This window comes from Salminus brasiliensis, chromosome 19 (genome assembly GCF_030463535.1).
Source record: "Salminus brasiliensis chromosome 19, fSalBra1.hap2, whole genome shotgun sequence".
Taxonomy (NCBI): domain Eukaryota; kingdom Metazoa; phylum Chordata; class Actinopteri; order Characiformes; family Bryconidae; genus Salminus; species Salminus brasiliensis.
In genome coordinates, this window is record NC_132896.1 from 9200682 (window position 1) to 9223100 (window position 22419).

Here is a 22419-nt window from a genome sequence, read left to right on the forward strand (position 1 = left end):
AAAATGTATTCAGTAACGTCTTTTGGTTGAGCAGAAGACAAGTTCGCTCTTGATGAAGTTCTTTAGAGAATCAGAAGTTGGAGAAGCAGATGTGGACCAGGTTAATGTATGTGGGAGGAAGTCATTTTGGGGGAGACAGTATGTTTTAGCTGGGGTTGTTATATTTTCTTGAAGACATAATCCTAAACATGTAAGCCGGATACTGGATGCTTATAGTTCAGACATGCATGCAATATATGTATAATTTGAAGCCTTTTAATTATTTTAATTAAAATGTTCACACTGTGAACTGTTCCCACCCCAAAAAACACCCAGAATAGTCGGCAAACTGATTAAAGCATTAACAAATTTGTTGTAAAAATCTATTCATTGGAAATAACCATTTTTATTTTAACAAAGTAGTTTTTTTATTAGTGGGAAGTCTACTAAGTTTCTTCGGAAATCAAGGGTTTTATTTTGCTTATCTTGCTTTTGTTGAAGTAAATTTCTCTATTTCCAGGGAGGAAGGCTTTCTACTAGTTATTGGGGAACACTGAAAAGAGTGTTAGTGAGGTCAGGGAGTTGGATGACCACCACCCCACCTCATCTCCAACTCCCCAACACATCCCAAAAGTTCTGGATGGAGCACCAACCATCATTTCAGAGAACACAGTTCCACTGCTCCACAGATCAATGCTGGGGGGGCTTCATACCCCACGTTTTGTCTGCTTCAGTGAGTCTAATTAGATTTGCAATACTTCTCTAGAGGGATTAAACACATCTGTGCCAGCAACGGGTGCACCTTAAAGTAGCTAAGTGCAATTATTAGAAGGGGTGTCCACAAACATTTGGTCATATAGTGTATATGTTATTTTATTATATAAATAATGAATTACTTTGCACAAAACATGAATGAAAATGCTGTCGAGAAATTTCTGTTACCTTTAAGACCTATATATTTATATAGGTCTTAATATATTTATAAATATAATTTTGTAACAAAATCCATCAGAAAAGAAAAAAAATATATATTAGGTAGTACATATCCTTTTTATGGTATTTAAAATACATAAACTAAATCAATGTATTGACACAGTTACAGAGAATGAGTGGCGCAGTGACTATTTTAGTTCTGAACTCTCTGTCTGACTACATTACCCACAATGCCAACTCACATTACAAACAGGAGCCACAGGAAGCGAGGAGCACATGCGTTCGACGCATTCAGGAGCTACACTGCGTTCGCAATTCTTCTCGATGCACCAAACAAAAACACCCAGAATAAGTTCACATTTATATGTAGAGATTCTAGGTAGGTGGCCTTTTAAAAATACACACTTATATGAGGTGAATAAAAAGGTATAACGTTTGTATAGGTGCCGCGTTTGCTTAGGTTGTTCTTAGCTAATCGGCTAACAAGCTGCTAGCCATTCTAGCAAACTCGCCGTGGGCACGCCAGACTCATCTGCAGTCTTATGCAATAACTGTTTATTAAATATTCATTCATATGGATTATGATGACCGTAGATCGTGGACGAGCGTCCTGTCAGAGACGATGACCGTAGTACCAGCAATGTCTTGGTTGAGCAGAAGAGAAGTTCGCTCTTGATGAAGTTCTTTAGAGAATCAGAAGTTGGAGAAGCAGATGTGGACCAGATTAATGTATGTGGGAGGAAGTCATTTTGGGGGAGACAGTATGTTTTAGCTGAGGTCGTTAAATTTTCTTGAAGACTTGATCCTAAACATGTAAGCTGGATGCTTATAGCTCAGACATGCATGCAATATATGTATAATTTGAAGCCTTTTAATTATACCAGAGGTTTTCTTTAGGTACTTTTTGGGGACACTTTATTTTCCACTGAAGTAAATCTTTGTTTCAGTGTAATTCAACTCGGCCATGTTTTTGTGGCCACATTTGTTCTGCTCTGCTGTTGCTCTCATCTCTACATTTACAGTGTTTGTACTTTATTTTAGAGCAACATGATGTAAAGAGAGAGAGCAGAATAGACTCTCACAAATGTCAGTTCTTGTGCTGATAAAGGCTGGGTGTGTTAAGAAGTTTCACTGCTGCTCTAAAGTTTACTCAGTAATTTTGACCTAATGCATCTTTAGGAAAATGTCATTTTGCTGTGGACAGTATGACAAAAATATATTCTTGCAGGACTTGATGTAGTTTTGCTGTGGTTTAATAAGTGGTGCATTAATAAATACTTTCAGAAACAGATTAAACATGTCAGGTTAACAGCCTAATTATGTGTCCCTTTAACAAAACAAAGCAGTTTCCATGAAATACCCAGAAATCTGCGTTTTGTTTAGAACTATTGCTCATTTTTGTTGATTTCACAGATAGTGGATATTGCTGTGTTTACTGTCAAAGATGTCCCGGGCAACCAAGCGCAAACATGTGGTCAAGGAAGTCCTTCAAGACTACGTTACACCAACTGAGAGCCAGCAGATCATGAGGGTCAGCCAGCATCAACACCTTTTCCCCTCCCGTATCCAAGCCAGTGTTTTCTGCTGATTTCTGTACATTATTGTATAAGTTCTGTTTTCGAGGAATCCCTTTAGACAACTGAAGTCCTCAGACAATCTCTCCGTATCTTGCAGATCCAGGGAAGCAATGGCAACAACCTCCATGAGGCCGTAACTGAGAGTGGAGAGAAGTTTCTGCTGAGCATGCCCACCAAGTTCCGTAAAAACATCTGGATCAAAAGAGGTTCGTTTTACCACCTGGCTCCTTTAGGTGTGATTTTTCTTTGTGATTTTTCTTCTTCACCAGTATATCTGTTCTTGTGCTATTTCTGGCAGGTGATTTTGTGATTGTAGACCCTATAGAAGAAGGAGATAAAGTGAAAGGAGAGATCAGCTTCATACTGTACAGAGACCACATCCAGTACCTTAGGAAACTTGGTGTCTGGTGAGAAAAAAAACATTCCTTTTTGGGGCGTAAATGTTTTTGATTGGCTGGTCTATTTTACCCTATACAGCATTTTGTGTGCATGGCAAATAGAAATCCACTTATATGGGACTATAACTATTATTAGGTGATGCAGTCTGGTGTTTGTTAGTGCAGTAGTTAAGTGTCATTTAGATGTTTTGTTTTTCCAGAATTTAATAAATACTCAACAATAGAAAGTCAAACATCTGTTGAATCTAAACAACTGTTTGATACCACTGCTTTTTTAAATGATTCCACTCATTCCCCATTGTGCAGTCGCATAAATATGTAGCGGAGATCATTCCAGTCTTTCTGCAGTTTACTAAATAGGTTCATTTGTTTAATGCAGGCCAAAAGGGTTTGAGTCAGGTGGCGAGTCTGGGGAGAGAAAGGAGGAGCCACAGAATGGACAGGGCCAGAGTGAGGAGCAAGAGGAAGAGTGCAGCAGCAGTGACTCTGAGGATGACAGTGACCTTTTTGTGAACACAAACCGAGCCACGGTTCACTACAGTGAGAGCGATGAAGATTCTGGTGAAGACGATGAGGAGGACGAGGAAGGTGAATAAGAAGGGGACACTTACATAAAAGTCCTGGACCTTAAATTAAGGGTTAATTTCATGCTGTCAATACCTTTTATAAAGCTAACCTTAATTTTCCTTGATTCGTGGACGATCATATGTTAATTCCAGACTGTTTATATGCCCTGTTCAAATAAGCCATGTGCAGTTTCATTTGAATTATCTAAGGCCCAGTTTCTCAGGCCCATTATAAGCATAAGCATAAACCAAAAATAATTTACCACTGGCATCAACATTTAGTAACAAACAAGATTTATTTCAGGTCACAAAATAATGTCTGGTTCCATTTAAGTAAAATTTAGGGAAACTCCCCCCAATCCAGGAAAAAAATGTATAACCACAATAATGTGGTTCATAATGTATTATACATTTCAAGCTGATTCCTTGTGTTCACAAAATGCATATTTGTATCATAAGTTATGTACATATGGCAATAAAGTTTTCTTTTTGTTTTGTATACCTGTGGTTGTGCATTGTATTCGCTTCAGATGTTCGAGAACCGTGGTACCACAGATTTGTCATTCTTGAGAGTTTTTCCACCTATTAAAATGGCCTTTGGTCCAATATGGATTGCCTTTTAAGGGCCTATGGATTATGGATTGTACCAGGAAAAACTGGTACAGAGAATATCAGGGTATTTGTTCATGAGCAAGTTTAACAAGTAGGCCATAAATGTAAGTAAGCACAAAAATGCTTAAAACAGGAAATAATTTACTTTTTTGGAATGGCAAAGTCATAAATGGCCATAAAAAAAAACAAGATACTAGGGATGTAAAAAATGCATCACGGTGGGGACATTTCAACTGTATTTATTTTAGAATCAATGATATTAACATTAAAAATATTTTATTTCCAAATATGTAACATGATATATGTAACATAATATATATAACAATAAATAATTAAAATTATTATTATTATATTTTTATTAATTATTATTATTATTATTATTATTATTGAGTAAACAGTTTCTCCAAATACATTGTATGTTGTGTGTAGTTATGTAGAGACCACCTGTGGTTCGGATTACAATAGCAAGATGTCTTGGCATGGACTGTGTTTAGTGATGGGAAAATATTCATTATAGAGATTAACTGCTCCACTGTGACATGTTGATTGGTCTGATTGGGCACCAATGGCCTGTGGGGCACTGCTGTTATGCTGTTCTTGGTACATCTTCACCACCACGGCTCTCTAGAACATCCAACAAAGTTAGTAGGTTCCCAGATGCTATTACCGTTCGCCTGGTACCCCGAGGTCCTTTGCCCATGATGATCGTTTTGCCCTCTGCTACAACTACAAACTCTGCACGTATAAATTCCAAGCCAAGGGTTGTCCTAATATTCTGATATGACTGTGTATACGTGAAAGGAAACTGGCATTACTTTCATAAATGATATGGACTATGTAGGAAATGTGCATAATAGTGGTCTATAAATATAGGGTTTTTTAAAGTTTGTTACATATATGTATATCTACCAAAAAAACAAACAAACAAAAAAATGGAAAAGAAAAAACAGACTATGACCCTAAACTGGACTAAGCAAATATGAACAAGACCAAACTAATCCAAATGTAGCTTTGGCAGTGAGCTGTCTTCAAGGTGTCATTTACACATCTTGTGTACTTTAGATAGGGGCTAAACACTTCACCTTCAAAACCTGCTATATCACCACAGTGTCTCTACATGGCTTTGCTGCAGTTCTGTCATCCAAATCTCCTTCAGTTTGTTGCTGGTAATGTCTGGCTTGAAAAGCTTCACAGTAATAGTTCATAGTACATTTTTTGCTTTGTATCATGTTCCTTTTTTCTCCTTCTCTGACTGGTCGCTCCTAAGTGCAACCTTTCTGCATTTATAGCTTGGATTCTTGGTCTTCACCCACAATTTCCTAATTTCTTTTGGGGTGCGTTTGTGAACCAGCAGGATGGTTTGGTAGGCACAGGGCTTTTTTGCTTCATCATTGGGGAAGTCGAAAGTGAGGAAGGCGGGGTGGTGGATAGGAACCACTCCCAGCCTTTGCAGACACATTCCGAGGTAAACATCATCAATGGGGAACAGGTGAACTCTTTTAGACACCTCAAGAAGCCTGAGGACCAAAGCTCCAGAGTAGACCACCCCTCCTCCCCCTGCATAAGACGGGTACATCCCATTATAAAAGCTATCAGGGATGTAATACTTGGTGGTTTGCGAGCGCATAGGGGCCGCAGAGGTGATAACGTCGCCTACAAAGAAATCCTCTATTGGCCTGCTGTGTCCGGATGTGTTTGCATGAGCCTCTACTTCCACTTTCTGCAAGTAGTCCAAGAGAACGGGTGTCCTTAGAAAGACGTCATCATCACCTTTAAATACAAAGCGGGTATCCTGGCAATTCTTGGAAAACCAGTCCCAGAATAAGACGTCTTTCAATGTGAGGTTAAAAAAAGTGTCAAAAAAGTCCCACATGAGGATATCACCATATTTCCTACCCTCTTCTTTAAGGCTCTTTACAGTATCCAGGTTGTGTCCTGAATGATTCTTGGCCAAAAGAAAAACCCTGCGAACCTGCCCACCTTTTCCAACTTTTCCTTTCACCAGTCCTGAACGTCCCCACGTCTTCCTGATGGCTTGGCGGTTTTCGAAGTTCGGCGCCTGTGATTTAATGGCCAGCAGTAACATTGGAGCCTCCATCTGGTGTTGTTGTGATGCATTGCCGCACACTCTAGGCTGGTCGATAAGGAGCGGGTAGTCTCTACAGTGCATGGAGATGACAAACCTTTGCATCTGAGATGGCAGAGAAAAATAATCAGACAATGTCCAAATCACTTCATAATTTGGGAAACATCCAACTTTCTGCTGCTGTATTGAATCTGAACTGCTGTTGTCCAGACTGGAGAAATTCCCTGATGTACCCATCCTGGGTTGTAGGATGGGGTTATGCTGGCGATCTATGAGCTGTTGGATCATGTTCCAATGCGCTTCTTTATTCAGTTCATATTTCCAGAAGGAGTTGATAGGATAAGGGGCCAAGAGCCCAGAATTAGTGGCCCCTGGGGCTACAAAGTAGGGAGGTAGGAGAGGTAGCCCAACAGGAGCAATTGAGTAAGTCATGGACAAACACACAGCCAATGCGAGGTAGATGAAGAGGCATCCAAACAGAATACATGGTGTACATAAGCAGAGCAGGATCCGACAGCGATATCTCCACAGACAACAAGCCATTACCTGCAGACAAAAAGAAAAATCTGATACATCTGGAAGGATATGCATTTCACTTCATTTCACTTTAGCAGTCAAGGTGACGTGCAAGGGTACTCAATTCTGGTCCTCAAGTGCCAGTGGCCAAGTCTGTTTAGCAATTCCCCAGCTCAAACACACCCCCTAAACCCAAGAGAGCATGACGATGCTCTCTCTTTATGGGTAGATGACACTCTCCCCCCTCTTCACTCCCATTGTGGTGCTGGTGTATCAGAGCTGGATCCGGTGCTGTCCTCCGAGCATGTTGGCTGCCTAGTTAAATTGTATTGGCAGCAGTTCAAAAAGAGCCGGTGGCTGACTTTACATGTATCGAAGGACCGTATGTATCGTATCGTATGTCCTTGTCCTAGTGAGAACAGGGTTAATTGGCTCTGCTAAGTTGCTGCTTATTCAATGTCTCTTCATAAATCAAGGGTTTTAAAAAAGAGGGTATTTATCTTGCTTTGTCTACTGTCCAGGGAAGGATTGCTGTGAGGATTGCATTCAGCAACAAGGGCGTTAGTGAGGTCAGGATGTTAGATGATCACCACCCTACGTCATCCCTAACTCATCACAACAGCACTGGATGGAGCACCAACCATCATTCCAGAGATCAGACAGTTCCACTGCTCCACAGATCAAAGCTGGGGGGTGTTATCCCTTTCTAGCCTACGCCAGGAATCAGGCACGGTGCCAAAAGGTTCCTGTTTATCTGCTCCAGAGGGTCATATTCTTCTTTACAGGGACTAGACAAGCTGTGGAAGTGCATCTGCACATCAAGGGTCAGAAATGGGTGCTGAGTAGCTGAATGCCTTCATTAGAAGGGGACAAACATTTGTCCATTTAGAGTACAGTTGGAGATGGAAAACCTAGAAAACTTAGGACCTGAATTTTTCATCTCTAATTATAAACAGCAGTTGGAACAAAATCCTAGGGCAGATTTTTACTTTCTGGACCTGGATTTTTCATCTTTATGTTTAATGAGATTTTTTTGTGTCTAATCCACTCAAACCAGCACAACACACACTCACTAACACACCAACCACTGTGTCAGTGTCACTGCAGTGGTAAGAATAACTCACCACCCAACTAATACTTGATCTGTGGAGGTCCTGTGGGGTTCTGACCATTGAAGAACAGGGGAAAAGGAGGCTAAGAAAGTGTGCAGTATGCTGGAATTATATAACTACACAGTGAGCCTAAAATAGTAGGTAGAGCTGAAATGATGTTCAGCGGGTGTAGATACAAGGAGTGGTGTATATACACATAAAAAACAAACAACTAAATCTACCTGGATTTACATTTATTTCTTTAGGTTCACAAATACAGTAAAGTTAATATACATTTGTAAAATCTACTAAATAATATTTCATTGTTGTATTATTGTTGCTGTCACACAAAAACATAACTCCAAAACAGCAACTTTACAGGATACAAAAAAACAACATTCATAAAATTCAACATTCAATAAATGTAAAAACATATCTAAGCAATTTTGGAGCATTTCCATTGGTCCATTCATCATGGCTTTCTGACACACTGTAAAGAATAGCTGCCAGGTTCTTATTATGTGAAAAAGGGGAAATGGCCATTTTTGCGTGTCAACGACATTATAACTATAATTATGTGTAGCAACAATTATTTGCTTAATCTGATACAAATCAGAGACACTTTTATTCTGTGTTTAGGAGTTTACCACACATGGGTGTCATAACTCAAGTATAGCCTATTTTCTTATTTCTAATTCTCACATACTCAAATTTGCTCTGCTGTCTCAAAACTCTGCTAGTTGCGTGTCCTGATATGCCTACTGGACTGCTAACAAACCCAGTTTGCCTCCGTTGTTTGTACAGGTTGACTGCTGCTGCTACTTCCAGCCAGTAAACGCTGCAGGCAAGTGCGTGCGCTGGTCTGTACATACCGCGCTCTGAATGGCTTAGCTTCTCCCCGGAGCTCGAGCTGCTTTCTTTTCAGCTCTTCATGCGTCCTCTAGCGAAGTCTTGAGGTCCACAGCAGTGAAATATGTGATAAAAACATATTTCATAAAAAAAAAAAAAAACCACCACCAACACAAAATTAGAATGGCATTCTTCGTACCGAGGCTCCGTCCCCTCCCACGCTGACCTGTGTGTAGACGTGTGCGTTACGAGTTGTGTGCACTGGGTTCGGTCATCCTGAAGCGCCCAGGTGTGTCTGAGCACTGCTACGCCTATTGAAAACCTGCGGCAGTTTCTTCACTGCGCTGGAGCAGCAAACACAGCTGGGCATTCTCAGCTTCAGTAAAACGCCTTTAGCTCATCTGTAAATTTATAGATGATGATGTTTTCTCAGCTCCACCCTCAGGGATTCAGGTGTGTTGGAGCAGTGAATAGGTGAAACTGTATGGGGCAAGGGGTTCCAAAGGGAATGGAACTGAGACCCTTGTTAGAAAACAAGAGGACTTTTATTGTGCAATTTAATAAATATGTAATTGAGCTTATTTCAATGAATAGTTGCACTGCTCCACAGCTCAATGATGGGGGCCTTAGACCCCTCTAGCCCTTGTCTGGCATTAGGGATGGTGCCAAAAGGTTCATGTTTATCTGCTCCAAAGAGTTCTATTCTATTGGCAGTACTTTTCTACAGGGACTAGACAAGCTGTGTGTGTTGCGTCTCACATCTGTCAGCAATGGGTGCAACCTAACCCCTTAACACTACAAGGCTGATTACACACAAGGGTGGATCATTTAGTAACTTCAGGGACTTCTGTGCAAACTGGTGGAGCTATTGTTTGGCAATAGAAGTGTGCAATCCAAATTTTTGGCCAACCAGTAGGCCACTGGGCATTTAAGGGGTTTATGTAGCTGAATGCATTCGTAAGAAGGAGTGTCTACAAACATTTGAACATGTAGTGTATGTATATGCTGTTTAACCAGTCAACATTGTGCTTGAATGCACCCTTAAAGAATATTTGTGCTCTGTAAGTTTTGTGTAAACTGGAAGAACAGGATGTGCAGTGTGTTAGATCACACACACACGGGACTATGCATAGTGCTAAATACCTATAGTCCAGTAGCCTGTGGGTAGCTTTATGTATATCTGCACTGAGTTACTGGTGCAACACCAAACTGCACAGAGCACAGTACACTACAGTGCTGTGATGGGAGACATTGCAATGGACCACACCAAGATTTTATCTTTAAATTTGTGGACATTCCAGTGGGAATCAGATGTGGGGTGCGGGGTGTTTATTTGTTCCTTCTTTATAGGTGAAACAGTTTTTATATAGACACATTGTAGAGTGGTGGTTAGGTCTAGGCCTAACAAGTACCAATTAAAATAGTGGAGGTAGATCATTTTTGTACTTGTAATTATACACACAAAAACATGAACTCATGCTTGTCTATATTGATTAGTGATGGTTTAAACAGTCTTCTATCTCACATCACTAAGCTGATTGATCAGCTTGCCAGCATACAGAACACTGTCAGCTAAACTGGTCTGTGCTGTTTTTTAAAGCAGGATATTCAGGAGTTTCAACATCCATTATCCTGCAGTGAGATGCCTAAACCAAACGGACTACACCGGATTACATCATTATGTACTGACAAGTGTCTTAGTCGCCCAAGTTACATCTTTTCATATGGTTAAAGAAATCTGCTCTGTCTCTGAAGGCACTCGCTCAGTTTTTAGGTTTAAGTCCCAACTGGTGTGTGTTACCTGTTAGCAGGTGGTGCTTACTAAAACAGAATAAAAGCAAAGGGGTTCCTATTTGTCCTGTTGCTGCGCAATATACCAGTTTAATCAAGTCATAATTATTAACCCCTTAAAAAGCCTATGTACCTATGCAGGCTGAAAGAAGTGAGCTTCTTCATTTTAAAACAGGGAATTCTAGGCTAATGTTGCCAAGAAACACTGGACTTTGACTGTCACCAATTTCATTCACGTCAACACATTTGAAAACATTTCTCAGCTCACTTGAAATGCATTTAGACCTTTAATTTATTTTGTACAGAAAATTATGTGATTTGAGGAATCTGTATGACCTTAGCCTACAAAAAACGCAAGAACCAAAAGAACACTTGTCCACAAAGCTAAATAATGGGCAGTCATATTTTTTTAGGAACTGTTCGAGATGTAGCTCGAATACTATCAATGCTGTATTACTAAATCTAAAAAAATATTTAAAAAATACAACAGATTCTTAAAGCAAATAAAGATTTTACAATGTGTTTACTGAAATGAGGTTGGTTACAGTCCACGTCCAGTGTTTGATAACAATGTTTGCCTTGCATTTCCCACTGGAAACAAACACAGACATCAGATATCAAACACCTTGGCCAATTGGCTGCATCTAGACATTTTTTGGCAACCCAGAATTTTGCAACTTTGGCAACATTTCCTTTGGGTTACTGAAATGGACACATTCTGACCATATTAATAACAAAGCTCCTAAGTGTCAGCTTGTCTTGTGGAGCCATGTTGTTTACTGGCATCATGCACTAATACACCTGGATGCTAGACTGTACAGTCACTTACCTTTCTTATCATGGTAAGCTTTGCAGGGTTTGTACTGGCGAGAGAGAAGCTCTGGGAAACTGCACTAAAAAGATGACAATACCTATTAAAAACTACAGCATCATGCTGTAACAAACACTGATAAACTCCGGTATCAAAACAACCCAAATCAGAGTATATATCACTTCATAAACTAAACATAAAATAACATTGCATAGATATGACAAATTAGTTTTTTGTTTAAAATGGTAGGAATAAAGATTTATTTTTCCATATGAACAAGTGGTTTAATTTTTTTTTTACAAGTACTATTTTTTGAGAAAACTTGCAAAAAGTTCTAGCATATTCCAAGTCAAGAATGGACATGAAAAAAAGGGGATTTATTGCTGAATGTCAAAATGAAAAGTACACTTTCACCGCGTGAAAACAACTCAGTTGCTGCGTTTACCATGCACCCATCTACCAGAACCACTAGGACATGCAGAGAGAGGGAAGCCTCGACAGGCAGACAGAGGAAGAACAGAAAAAGAGAGAAGAGAGAGAAAAAGGTATCCGTGAGTCGAGAGAAGCTTTCGATGAGTGTCTAGGAATGTACTTGGACTTGAAGATACGGGACAAAGTGTGTGTTGTTGTGTGGCTGTATGTACGTGTGTGCGAGACGTGTGAGAGAGAGAGAAAACGAGTAAGTAAGACAGAGAGAAATGCTAGGTTGGGGGGTGTTTTTGGGTGTGTATGTTTTCTGTTTGGTTTGTTTTCAAGGCGCGCTGTGGGCGGGTGGAAACTGGGAGGAGAAGCTCATTTCACCATCCATCCACTTAAAGAGGCTCGTCCAGTTGCCAAACCTGCGCAGCAAACAACGAGTGTCAGGACTGCATACATGACAATACAGCCCAGGAGAGAGGGACAACAAAGAGGGAAAAAAGAAAGAAACACCAGGTCATTACAGACTTTCCACGTGTTCCACAAACCCAACAAGCGTAACCTTTCGCAGGCAGTCTCCCCTCAGCACACAGGAGCCCAGACAGCCAGGGATCAGGTCTGAAGAGTGAGAAGGTGCTTATGGGAAATGTATTTTTTATGGGAAGTCCTGAGACACAGTGCGGCTTTAAGCTGCTGGCATAGGAACAGGGGCGTGTGAGCTAACGGGGGATGTGGGTCCATGTAGGCTAGAATCAGGCTGGATTGGTTCCTCCGCAGGCAGCTCCGCGGCCAATGACTACACATGGAAGGAATATTACAGTGCAATGAGCTCATCTTGCCACTGGGTTGTGGCAAAATCACCAGCATGTCTTTTCTTTTTCTTGGTTGCTGTTTTTGTTTTTGTCAACCCTTGTTAGCATTGTTCTTTAAACTTAAAGCCAACTTAATGGAACCACAGAGAGCTCCCTTACAACATAGCCAAAGTCTATAAGAGGTCACACACCCACGCGCACTACGACTGAAGCAAAACACATAACTACTCCTTCACACAACAGGCAGACGCACATAGGTGAAACTGAGCACACGAACACAGGGCTTACTCAGTCAGACATTCACATGCATTCTCACACACACACAGTCCCCCTCTCTCACACACTGGAGAGAAAACACATTCATTGGACGTACACACACACTGCCATTTTGAGAACCCTGAACACCGGGGCAGGTACCATGACACCGGACCGTGCCCTATGAACTCCTGCATACCTGTGTTTCCATGGAAACAATATGTGATGACCAGCGGAGGCGGTTAAGGGGGTAGTGTAATGCTAACGAGAGAACCAAATGACCCCTCATGGAAGAGCCACTTCCTGTCTCAAACAGGAAACAGCACGTCCACTATGACTATATGTGGGCGGGGAGAAACAGCCGATATGCGAATGAACCCCTACTCATGTAAACAAACACCTTTACATAAAAGTGATTCCCATATTGCATGATGTCTGAATCATATCACAGTTCAAATGGGGAGATCCTGAACAAACAAACTAAAAGGAAAGAAGACAAACATGTCTATATAAAACCCAGGAGTCCATTTTAAGAAAGGCTACAAAAACTCAATGGAACCTCCCTCGTCGGCATACAGCAAAAGGCACCACAATATTATTCTATTTCTAAGTTGTGAAAAAATTGGCACGTGATTCTTCTTCGTAATGCTGTAAACCAAAAAAAAAAGAAATTACATATAAATAGTTTTCCCCCTATAAAAAAGTCTTTGCTGCTAGCTAGTAGACAATTTTTGCTGAAATGAAAATAAATATTTCATTTGTTTAGAATATCTGTCTGTTATATAAAATAAAAATATTTCTTATAGGTGCAGGTCTATAGCATATCATTTTTTTTCTCTCTCTCTTTCTCCTACATACGGTGTTTTGTCATCCTTGTCTGTTCTTTCATTAATTTTTTTTTAAAGGGGTGCATTGTCCGATTTGGACCGAGACTGCGACAGTTTGCTAGCTTGCGTGTTTGCTCGGGGTCCTCCCCGCGCTGTGTTGCTGTATGTCCGTGTGTCATTGGGCCGGTAGATGGTGGCCGGCTCGGTGGCGGTCATATTCTGCATGCTGAGGAAGGGCGTGCTCTCTCCGTGCCCCAAGTCCCCCACTTCCTCCTCATCCTCCTCACCCTCCCACTCGCTGTCCGAAAGGCAGCTCTGGGAGCTATAGTCCCTGGGTCCTTTGGCTCGCTGGGAAACATGTCCGTTGAGCCGCGATCTCCTTCGCCAGCGGCGCCCGCTGCTGCCCTTCTTTGGACGCTCACGGGACGACATGTACTCCTGCGTGGTCTCGTAGTCCTCATCGTCCACAAAGCGGTAGGGGCTGGAGGGCAGCGATCCGGTGCTCTCTGCGCCGCAGTATGGCCGGCGTGGGCGACGGTAGCGCTGTAGCAGCGGCTGGTCATCGTCAGGGGAGTAGGAACCCATGGCGGCGGCAGGTGGGAGGCTGAGGGCGTGGCTGGCGTTGGGCGTGGTGATCTGGAAGGTAGGCACCTGCGGGGGCAGTGAGGAGTGGAAGTCCACTGGAGACAGGCGGGCAGGCGTGGTCAGTGCTGACACATACCTAGACAAGGTAGACAGGGTAAGTCAGGAGCAGAAGAGAACACAGACAAACAAAAGAATCCAAGAGAAAATATGAAAAAACAGGAGAAGTGAAAAGTACAGGAAAAGAAGATGAAAAGCAAATGGAAGCAAGTCTCAAGATTGATGCAGTTAAAAAAAATCAGATACAACATTTTAAAATATGTTTTAAAAAACAATGCAACAAAGAAAAAAGACTGTAAGATGTTTGAAAAGTCTCTTCAATGTGTATGGACAGTTCTGCCACTGTCCTGCACAGGACAAAGAATAAAAGGATACAAAACACTGCTTTAGCCATTTATAACTGACCAGTGTTGCTGGAATATTTTTAGATGATGGACTTCACTGAATTAGTTTAATACATTAACATTTCACATTAAAAATAACATATATTTAGATATTATTACATAATACATATTACATCAGAACACCATATGCACCTGGTCGCTAATTTCATCTCAGCAGTACTCAGTGTTGCTTTCTTTTCGGCAGAAATCCTCATGGGTTTCGAAGCACACAACCAACCAGAAAATCAGCATTTTAGGCCTGCATTGTAACATGCATAACAGTTACAACAGAAGTGAACAGCCTTGACCCTGTTTCTCCAGTCACAGTCTGACTGATTGTTCTTCCCCTCTAATTCACCTGTCGCTGTGGGGTGAGTCCCGCAAAGAGTCGTAAGAGTCTCCATACTGCAGGGGGCGCCGTGAAGGCTCGGAATAGCCACAGTGTGCAGCCCGCCGGGCCATACAGGCTGGACTGCTGCATTTACTGGTACCCACTGAGGAGGAGAGTGCCCCCGAGTGGCAGTCAGAGTTCATACTGTCTGACCTCTCCATACTCCATGTCCTCTCCTCGTGCCTGGGGGGGGGGGTCGAGGAATGAGAATGTGTTAGAAACATGATAATGTGTACGGAGGAAGAGAGATATAAGCTAAAAGTGACTTACTGACAAAATTCACTTAACAATCAAAATCAAACCAAGAAATCAAAACCAATATTCAACAATGATTTTACAATTAGGATGAACTCACACTATCATACACTATAATGCACTATATCACACACTATAATGACTATGTTGTCATTATCCACACTATCAATGTGTCTTTACCAGCAAACCATCAGTGATCATGTGACTGCAATACTTCTCACTTTCTGCTGATAAAGGTAGATAGTTGGAAGGATAGACAGACAGATGGTAATGAGGTGGCGTGGGTGGATGCATATATGGAACAATCAGGTAATAAATGAATAGAAGGACAAACAGACAGACAGACACACAAAAAATCTGGTAGCCTGTACCTGTGACTGGAAGCGTGGGAGGCGGTAGAGGAGTGGTGGGACCGTGACGACATTCGACTGCCCGAGAAGTTGCCCGATGTCTCTGTTCCATGTCGTATTACACGCTCAGTGGCTGGGACATTCTTTGAGATATACTGCAACACAGACAGATGCAACATGGTAGAAAATGCATTATATTTAGAATTTCCTCTACTGTGTATTTCTATAAACATGCATGTGATATACATTCTTATGCAAAGGTTTGGGCACCACTGGTCAAATGTAATTGTGTTGATTAAGTGAAAATAAGTGAATAAATCCTCTACAGGAAACAAATGTAAATTTATTTACATTCATGACATTTAGTGAACGCTCCTATCCAGAGCGACTTAAAAGGTTACTCGTATTACAGAGGTGGGCAAATGTAGTGTTAGGAGTCTTGCCCAAGGACTATTATTGGTATACCGTAGTGGTGTTATCTGTTGCGCCACACCAAATACAGTGAGTCCAAGAAGTATTTGATCCCTTGCTGATTTTCTTCGTTGGCCCACTAATAAAGACATGATCATTCTATACTTTTAATGGTAGATGTATTCTTACATGGAGAGACAGAATATTAAAAAGAAAATCCAGAAAATAAATCTAAGGAATATATATTAATTGATTTGTATTTCATGGAGTGAAATAAGTATTTGATCCCTTAGTATTCATTAGCAGTTCTGGCTTTTACAGACCAGTTAGACACTCCCAATCAACTTGTTACCTGACCTGAAGCCACCTGTTCTCACTAATCACTTGTGTGAAAAACACCTGTCCACAGAATCAGACAGATCACACAGATTTCAAGTCTCCAACATGGGTAAAACCAAAGAGCTGTCACAGGACCTCAGAGTCAGAATTGTTGACCTTCACAAAGCTGGAATGGGCTACAAAAAGATTAGTAAGGTGTTGGATGTGAAAGTAACAACTATTGGTGCAATTATCAGAAAGTTTAAAGAGTATAACATGACAATCAACAGACCTCGGCCCGGTGCTCCAAAGAAGATTTCGCCTCGTGGGGTGGCAATGATGCTGAGAACAGTCAGAAATCGTCCTGCAACCACTCGGCAGGAGTTAGCAAATGACCTGAAGGCAGCCGGGACCACAGTTTGCAAGGAAACAATTGGCAACACTTTGCGCAACAATGGATTCACATCCTGCAGTGCCCGAAAGGTACCCCTGCTGAAGAGAGCACATGTGGAGGCGCGCCTCAAGTATGCCAATGATCATTTGAAAGATGAACCAAGTTATTGGGAGAAGGTTTTGTGGTCAGACGAGACCAAAATTGAACTTTTTGGCCTCAACTCCACCCGCCATGTGTGGAGGAAGAAAAATGCTGCCTATGACCCCAAGAACACTGTGCCCACCGTCAAGCATGGAGGTGGAAGCATAATGTTTTGGGGGTGTTTCTCTGCCAAGGGTACAGGGCTACTTCACCGCATCACTGGGAAGATGGATGGAGCCATGTACCGCACAATCCTGAGGGACAACCTCCTCCCCTCTGCCAGGGATCTGAAAATGGGCCGTGGTTGGGTCTTCCAACATGATAACGACCCTAAACATACAGCAAAGGCAACAAAGGATTGGCTCAAGAAAAATCACATTAAGGTCATGGAGTGGCCCAGCCAGTCGCCAGACCTCAATCCGATCGAAAATCTATGGAGGGAGCTGAAGGTCAGAGTTGCCAAGCGACAGCCCACCAACCTTCATGATTTAGAGAGGATCTGCAAAGAAGAGTGGGCCAAAATTCCCCCTGGTGTGTGTGCTAAACTTGTGGTTAACTACAACAAACGTCTCACCGCTGTGCTTGCAAACAAAGGCTTTGCCACTAAGTATTGAGTGTGTTTGGCAAGAGGGATCAAATACTTATTTTCCTCATTGAAATACAAATTAATTAAAATATATTCTTTAAAATTATATTCTGGATTTTTGTCTTGATATTCTGTCTCTCCATGTTAGAATATATCTACCATTAAAAGTGCAGAAGGATAGTGTCTTTATTAGTGGGCAAACAAAGAAAATCAGCAAGGGATCAAATACTTCTTGGACTCACTGTACATATAACATCACTGTCACACAAATACCTTTTATGTAATTTTTTGCAGTTTTTCTGATGTGCACATACAAAACTAAACATCCCTCAAATGAAAAGAGGTAGTGGTAGTGAGAAGCCTTGGCGTAAAAGATGTCAAACTCACGTCGACCATTGGGATCTCCTCTGGGCCAGGACCAGGCCCAGGGTGGTTGGGTCCATTGGCCAGCATGCGATTGGGGTGTTCTACACACATGTTCTGGTGCAGGTGGTTTTGCATCTTCTTCCTCTGTTTCCTGAAGAGAGATCATTTCTGCTGTCTCACAAACAAGTCACAACCACTACAGAACAGTTGTCTAAACTGATTTTCAGTTTTCCAAGTAATTTCTGATCTAGGCCTCTTTTAGTACTACAAAAATCTGTTAACATTATTTACAGTGCTTTTAAATGTATTCAAATCCTTCTGGTTATGCACCATTTATTGATTGCAGTATTTGCAAAAGGACTTGGCAGAGGTTCAGGTTATAAAAGGTCGAAGAGACCCTGATGGACTCTCTACTGAGCTTGGACTGTGGACAGTCCAAACCACAATGTTAATATCAAATCAGGTTTGCACTCTCAATCCTGCACTGTACTCTCATGACAATGGTGATTCAGAATACAGAATAGTATGAACAAACTTCAGACTTGGCTGATTGACTACAGGCTGAGCCAAAACATTGTTTTAAGTACCAATGTAAATACCAGTAGGTTCACACAGTTATAAAGTACTTTAAACAAAAGAAGCATGTTTACAGGGTAATGTGAGCTTACTTAGTTTTGCAGTACGCCACAACACACACAATGCCGACTACCAGAAGAGCCACGCAAATGCCTGTTATCGTCAGCACCCGCTTCTGGTACAGCTCCTCCGCCTCTGAATAAATGAGGGCAACAAACACACACACACACACACACACACACACACATACAGACACACATATACATGTACATACACACACACACATGCTCTGCATCAGTAACACTTCAGTTTAATCTGGTCTTTCTAAAGGACTAAAGGCTCTAAAAAAGTTTCACTTAATAGTGAACTATGTATTTTGAATTAACCCACAAAAGCAGTAGGGCATACGTTTTAACCATTTCCTAATCACCATCAAATACTACAGTGACAGGCCCTGATCTATGGCAGATATCGCTTTATGAACACCTTGTGACCTTCAACCTTTGGAGTAATATATCTTGACCACACCACTAGAAAGTACAGTTTTAAATCTCTGTGGCTGGCTTGCATTATCAGATTTTCACATAATGCCAATTATGCTAAAACAGTATGAGACTTCTTTGCTTTGTCTGTAACAGCACTAAGTCTGCCAGACTCAGAAAATAATGTTGCATTTTCTCTGAGAAGTGTTCATAAACTGAAGTCTCTGCCTCTCCCACTACATGCACTGGCCTACAGACATCATTTGATTAATGGAAGATAAAGCAGTTTAAGCTGCTAAGTCTTTCACAGTACATGCCTGTAAAGTAGGGTTAAAACACACAAACAGCATTTCTTATGAGCCATTAGGAGAGGGTTGTTCATAAAACTGAGCAAAAATGTACTGAATTATACAAAATGCATTCTGCTCAATATTAAATTAATCAATGTGGGTGAACTGGTGCTCAGTACTAATTGTCTACATGGTCAGACAATTCAATGCTCTCTGCATGACCCCAAACTGCATTTTCTAGCATAATTTTTCTGTACCTTCACAAGCACTGAACTGGTTTTATGAAGACCCTCCATGTAGGTGCTGTGGAGACGTTTTTGTTTTGGTCTGGTGTTAAATCCGAGGCCCCGGAGGGCACGCCATGAGCACAATGACAGAGGAGAACACACAGAACATGGAGAGAGGGTACGAGAGAGAGGACAAGAGCTCCGAGAGAAAGGAAGTGACGGCCAGACAGCAGGAGTGGGGGGGGGGGGGGGTGAGTGCGTAAAAAGGAGAGTGGACAAGAGGGGGACGCGGTGCTCAGGTCAAACGTTGAGCCTTCGCCTGTTATTGCATTGCATGCTTGTTACAGGAAACGAGTAACAGAGTATATGGAGAGAAAGAAAACTTAATTCTATCCAGGACGAAGAGTGTTATGGAGAGTGATGTAGATCTGTAACATTCATTCATCTTAAATTTACTGAAGCTTAGTTTATTAGACATGATTGATGGAGTAAAATTAAAAAATATTCTGTATTAATATTCTAGTATGTTCTGCGGACAATTCCAAGTCTAGAGTTATGGTTCTTTTCATGGATGTGCTTTTTATCAGGACAGTTTCAGAATCAAAGCTAACTTAAATGATCTTACTACACATCTGCATACTTTGTGGTACCTCCGAAATCAATGCATGTATCTGTATAGTAGATATTAGTATATTTGAGGCGACAAGTAACAGAAGGGCTTTTCCGATGGACCACTTTAGTTATTTTGATATGGCACAGAGAAAAGTGACTGTGATGTGATCTTATATATGCCTTATATCTAAGAATCAAACAAATAATAGTTCCATACCCATAATTTCAATTCCAAGATGCTCTGCCAATGCAGAAAGTTGACAATGTAAAGAAAGAAAAAAGAAAGAAAAAAAGAAAAAATCAGATAAAGTTGTCCACTTGTTCAGATCGATGCGTAAAAAATGCTAGATTAGTATGTTTTGGTTTGCTTCGAGACACTGACGTGAAGGGGTGTAAGTTCCAGTAACAGACAGACAATGCAGACATACTGTGGCCAACTCCATTTTCCCCAAGAAAATTAAATAAAAAAATATTAATAAACCATTTTAATTATAATAAGCAAGCGCATAGATGCATGCAGACACACAGACAGCCACACAATTACTGCCATATTTACTTGATCTCATTAATGCTTAAGGCAGGACAAAAACAAAACCGATGAAAAGATTTAAAAAAAAGTTATTGTCTAACACATAAAGACACAGTTGAGTACAGATGGACACAGACATGAAAAAAATGACTTCTAATTATTTACAGGTAAGACAAACAGACGGCCTAAGTTCATTTATAGTATTTAGCTACTAGACTCAAAATGCCATTTTCTCTGTTAAGGGTGTATATACTGCATGCACGATTCTCCCAGCATTTGATTAGTTATGGACATAATTGATCTGGTGTTCTGTCTCTGTTAATAAAGGATACATTGGCGGGTTGTTACAGATTAAAGATCATGCACCATGCCTTTGGGCTTCATCACAAATCGACTCCACATAGAATAATAGGACACATCGCACCATTCTCATGTCAAACAAAGACCTTGATTCCTAATAAGAATATCAACTCTCAGTCTCAAGTAACAGCTTTGGCTACTTTTTTATGTAATACAATGCAAATTCTCTCTCTCTCTCTCTAACATTTTAAACAAAATTTCTGATGAGCATAATGATATGATAACATCTGGTGCAAAAGGGAAGGTGCTGCCATTCTACTAGAAAGCATGCTACATATGCATGGGTCTGGGTCTCTCCTACTGTGCTACAATTCGATGATCCAACGCAATAAATTTTGCCTCTGAAGTAAATAATAACATTTTTCCCTTGGCTTCATTATTCAGTTGTGAGCTGTGAGCTGCATTTTCCATGTAACTGATGAGTCAAATCAACAAAACCACAGAATGGAGACACAGTAAGGAGTGGAGAGACGCACAGAGAGACACACAGACAGCATGCATTCATCTCATCTTCGGCATGCAGCTCCTGAGCAGACAGACAGTCAGACACAGACAGACCGACAGACAGACAGGAAGAAGAAATGGACATACTGTAGAAACTGGCCATAACGGAGGTTTGACAGCGATCACCAGTATAGTCATTTGGACACCTGATGGAGGGAAAACAAACCCACAAAAGGAAAAGGAGGGAACAATAGGAGGGGGGGGGGGAAAGAGGGCCAGACACATAACGGGAAGAGAGGAGAAAGGGAGTAGGGAGAGAGAAAAAGAGCATAAGAGAGAGAGCGAGAGAGAGAGAGAGCAGGAGGGAGAGAGATAGAGAGAGAAAGAGGGAGCAGAGAAACACCGAATTAGAACAACAGAACACAACCCACAGGCAGAGCAGAGCAGTTCCGCTTGATGATGTCATCACTGTGGATTTTTTTAAGGGGAACCTGTGAAGGAACTCTGGGAGAACTCATTTTCATACACTGCAGTCTCTAATCACACTGTCAGAAGAGTTAGGCAAGTAAAAGAGAAGAGGTTTAGTCCATAGAAAACTACAGCAGCCTGTCCTTGTTTGACTGTCAGGAAATCTCACAGTTCATGCTGTTCCATGTTATGGTTTCAGTCTGACACCTCTGCCAAAGCAAGTGTTTATTGCTCAAGCATCATCTAATAGAAATGCACCCCTGAAAATGAAATATATTGTTGTTACATGTTGTTAATATATTCCAAAACATAAATAGAATATATTTAACATTTATTTCAATATATTTCTAGTCTGTACAGGAGAGCAGCTCTGGAACATGGACACAAGCATGGAAACAACTGAACATTGTCCGAGCCTGAGGTATCGGACTGAAACCATGCAGCGGATTCTGTGTGGTCAAAACAGGCTATGGGGAAAGTGGTGCCTTATAGAGAGGACAGGAGTGAACCATGTCTCCAGGTATGACATGGTTCACTCTAGCTACTATTTAATTAGATTAGTACATTCATAGTTCCTCATAGGAATGTAGTTATACTAGTACTACACTGTGCACTGTTTAAAGCTATCAACTATGTATGTAGCATTCAACACAGAATTCATTAAAGAATAAATG

The 22419-nt window shown here is 41.1% G+C and overlaps 3 protein-coding genes across 6 annotated transcripts in view; 1 reads left to right on the forward strand and 2 right to left on the reverse strand.

Moving 5' to 3' along the window:
- Positions 1-1177: 1177 nt before the first annotated feature.
- eif1ad (eukaryotic translation initiation factor 1A domain containing) lies at positions 1178-3952 on the forward strand. Of its 2 annotated transcripts, none has more exons than XM_072663970.1 (5): positions 1178-1291; positions 2326-2443; positions 2587-2695; positions 2788-2896; positions 3267-3952. In XM_072663970.1, the coding sequence occupies exons 2-5, from the start codon at positions 2357-2359 to the stop codon at positions 3481-3483; spliced, it is 522 nt and encodes a 173-aa protein (XP_072520071.1). In that variant the 5' UTR covers positions 1178-1291; positions 2326-2356; the 3' UTR covers positions 3484-3952. The 2 variants fall into 2 exon arrangements, with proteins under 2 accessions (XP_072520071.1, XP_072520072.1); XM_072663971.1 differs by lacking the exon at positions 1178-1291 and adding an exon at positions 1322-1641.
- A 1338-nt stretch (positions 3953-5290) lies between these two features.
- Positions 5291-6694, reverse strand: LOC140541262 (N-acetyllactosaminide beta-1,3-N-acetylglucosaminyltransferase 2). The gene has a single exon (XM_072663834.1). It carries the CDS (start codon positions 6692-6694, stop codon positions 5291-5293), a length of 1404 nt encoding a protein of 467 aa, XP_072519935.1.
- Positions 6695-11571: 4877 nt separating this feature from the next.
- nrg2b (neuregulin 2b) overlaps positions 11572-22419 on the reverse strand; it is a 50114-nt gene continuing 39266 nt past the window's right edge. For 2 of the 3 annotated variants that reach the window (XM_072664177.1, XM_072664179.1), the window contains exons 5-11: positions 21425-21483; positions 20162-20185; positions 18426-18528; positions 17779-17908; positions 15563-15696; positions 14904-15119; positions 11572-14241 (exon numbers count right to left, since the gene is read on the reverse strand). In XM_072664177.1, the coding sequence (XP_072520278.1) occupies positions 13593-14241; positions 14904-15119; positions 15563-15696; positions 17779-17908; positions 18426-18528; positions 20162-20185; positions 21425-21483 (1315 nt within the window). In that variant the 3' untranslated portion in view covers positions 11572-13592. The remainder of the gene's footprint in view (positions 14242-14903; positions 15120-15562; positions 15697-17778; positions 17909-18425; positions 18529-20161; positions 20186-21424; positions 21484-22419) is intronic. The other variant, XM_072664178.1, reaches the window with a different exon arrangement.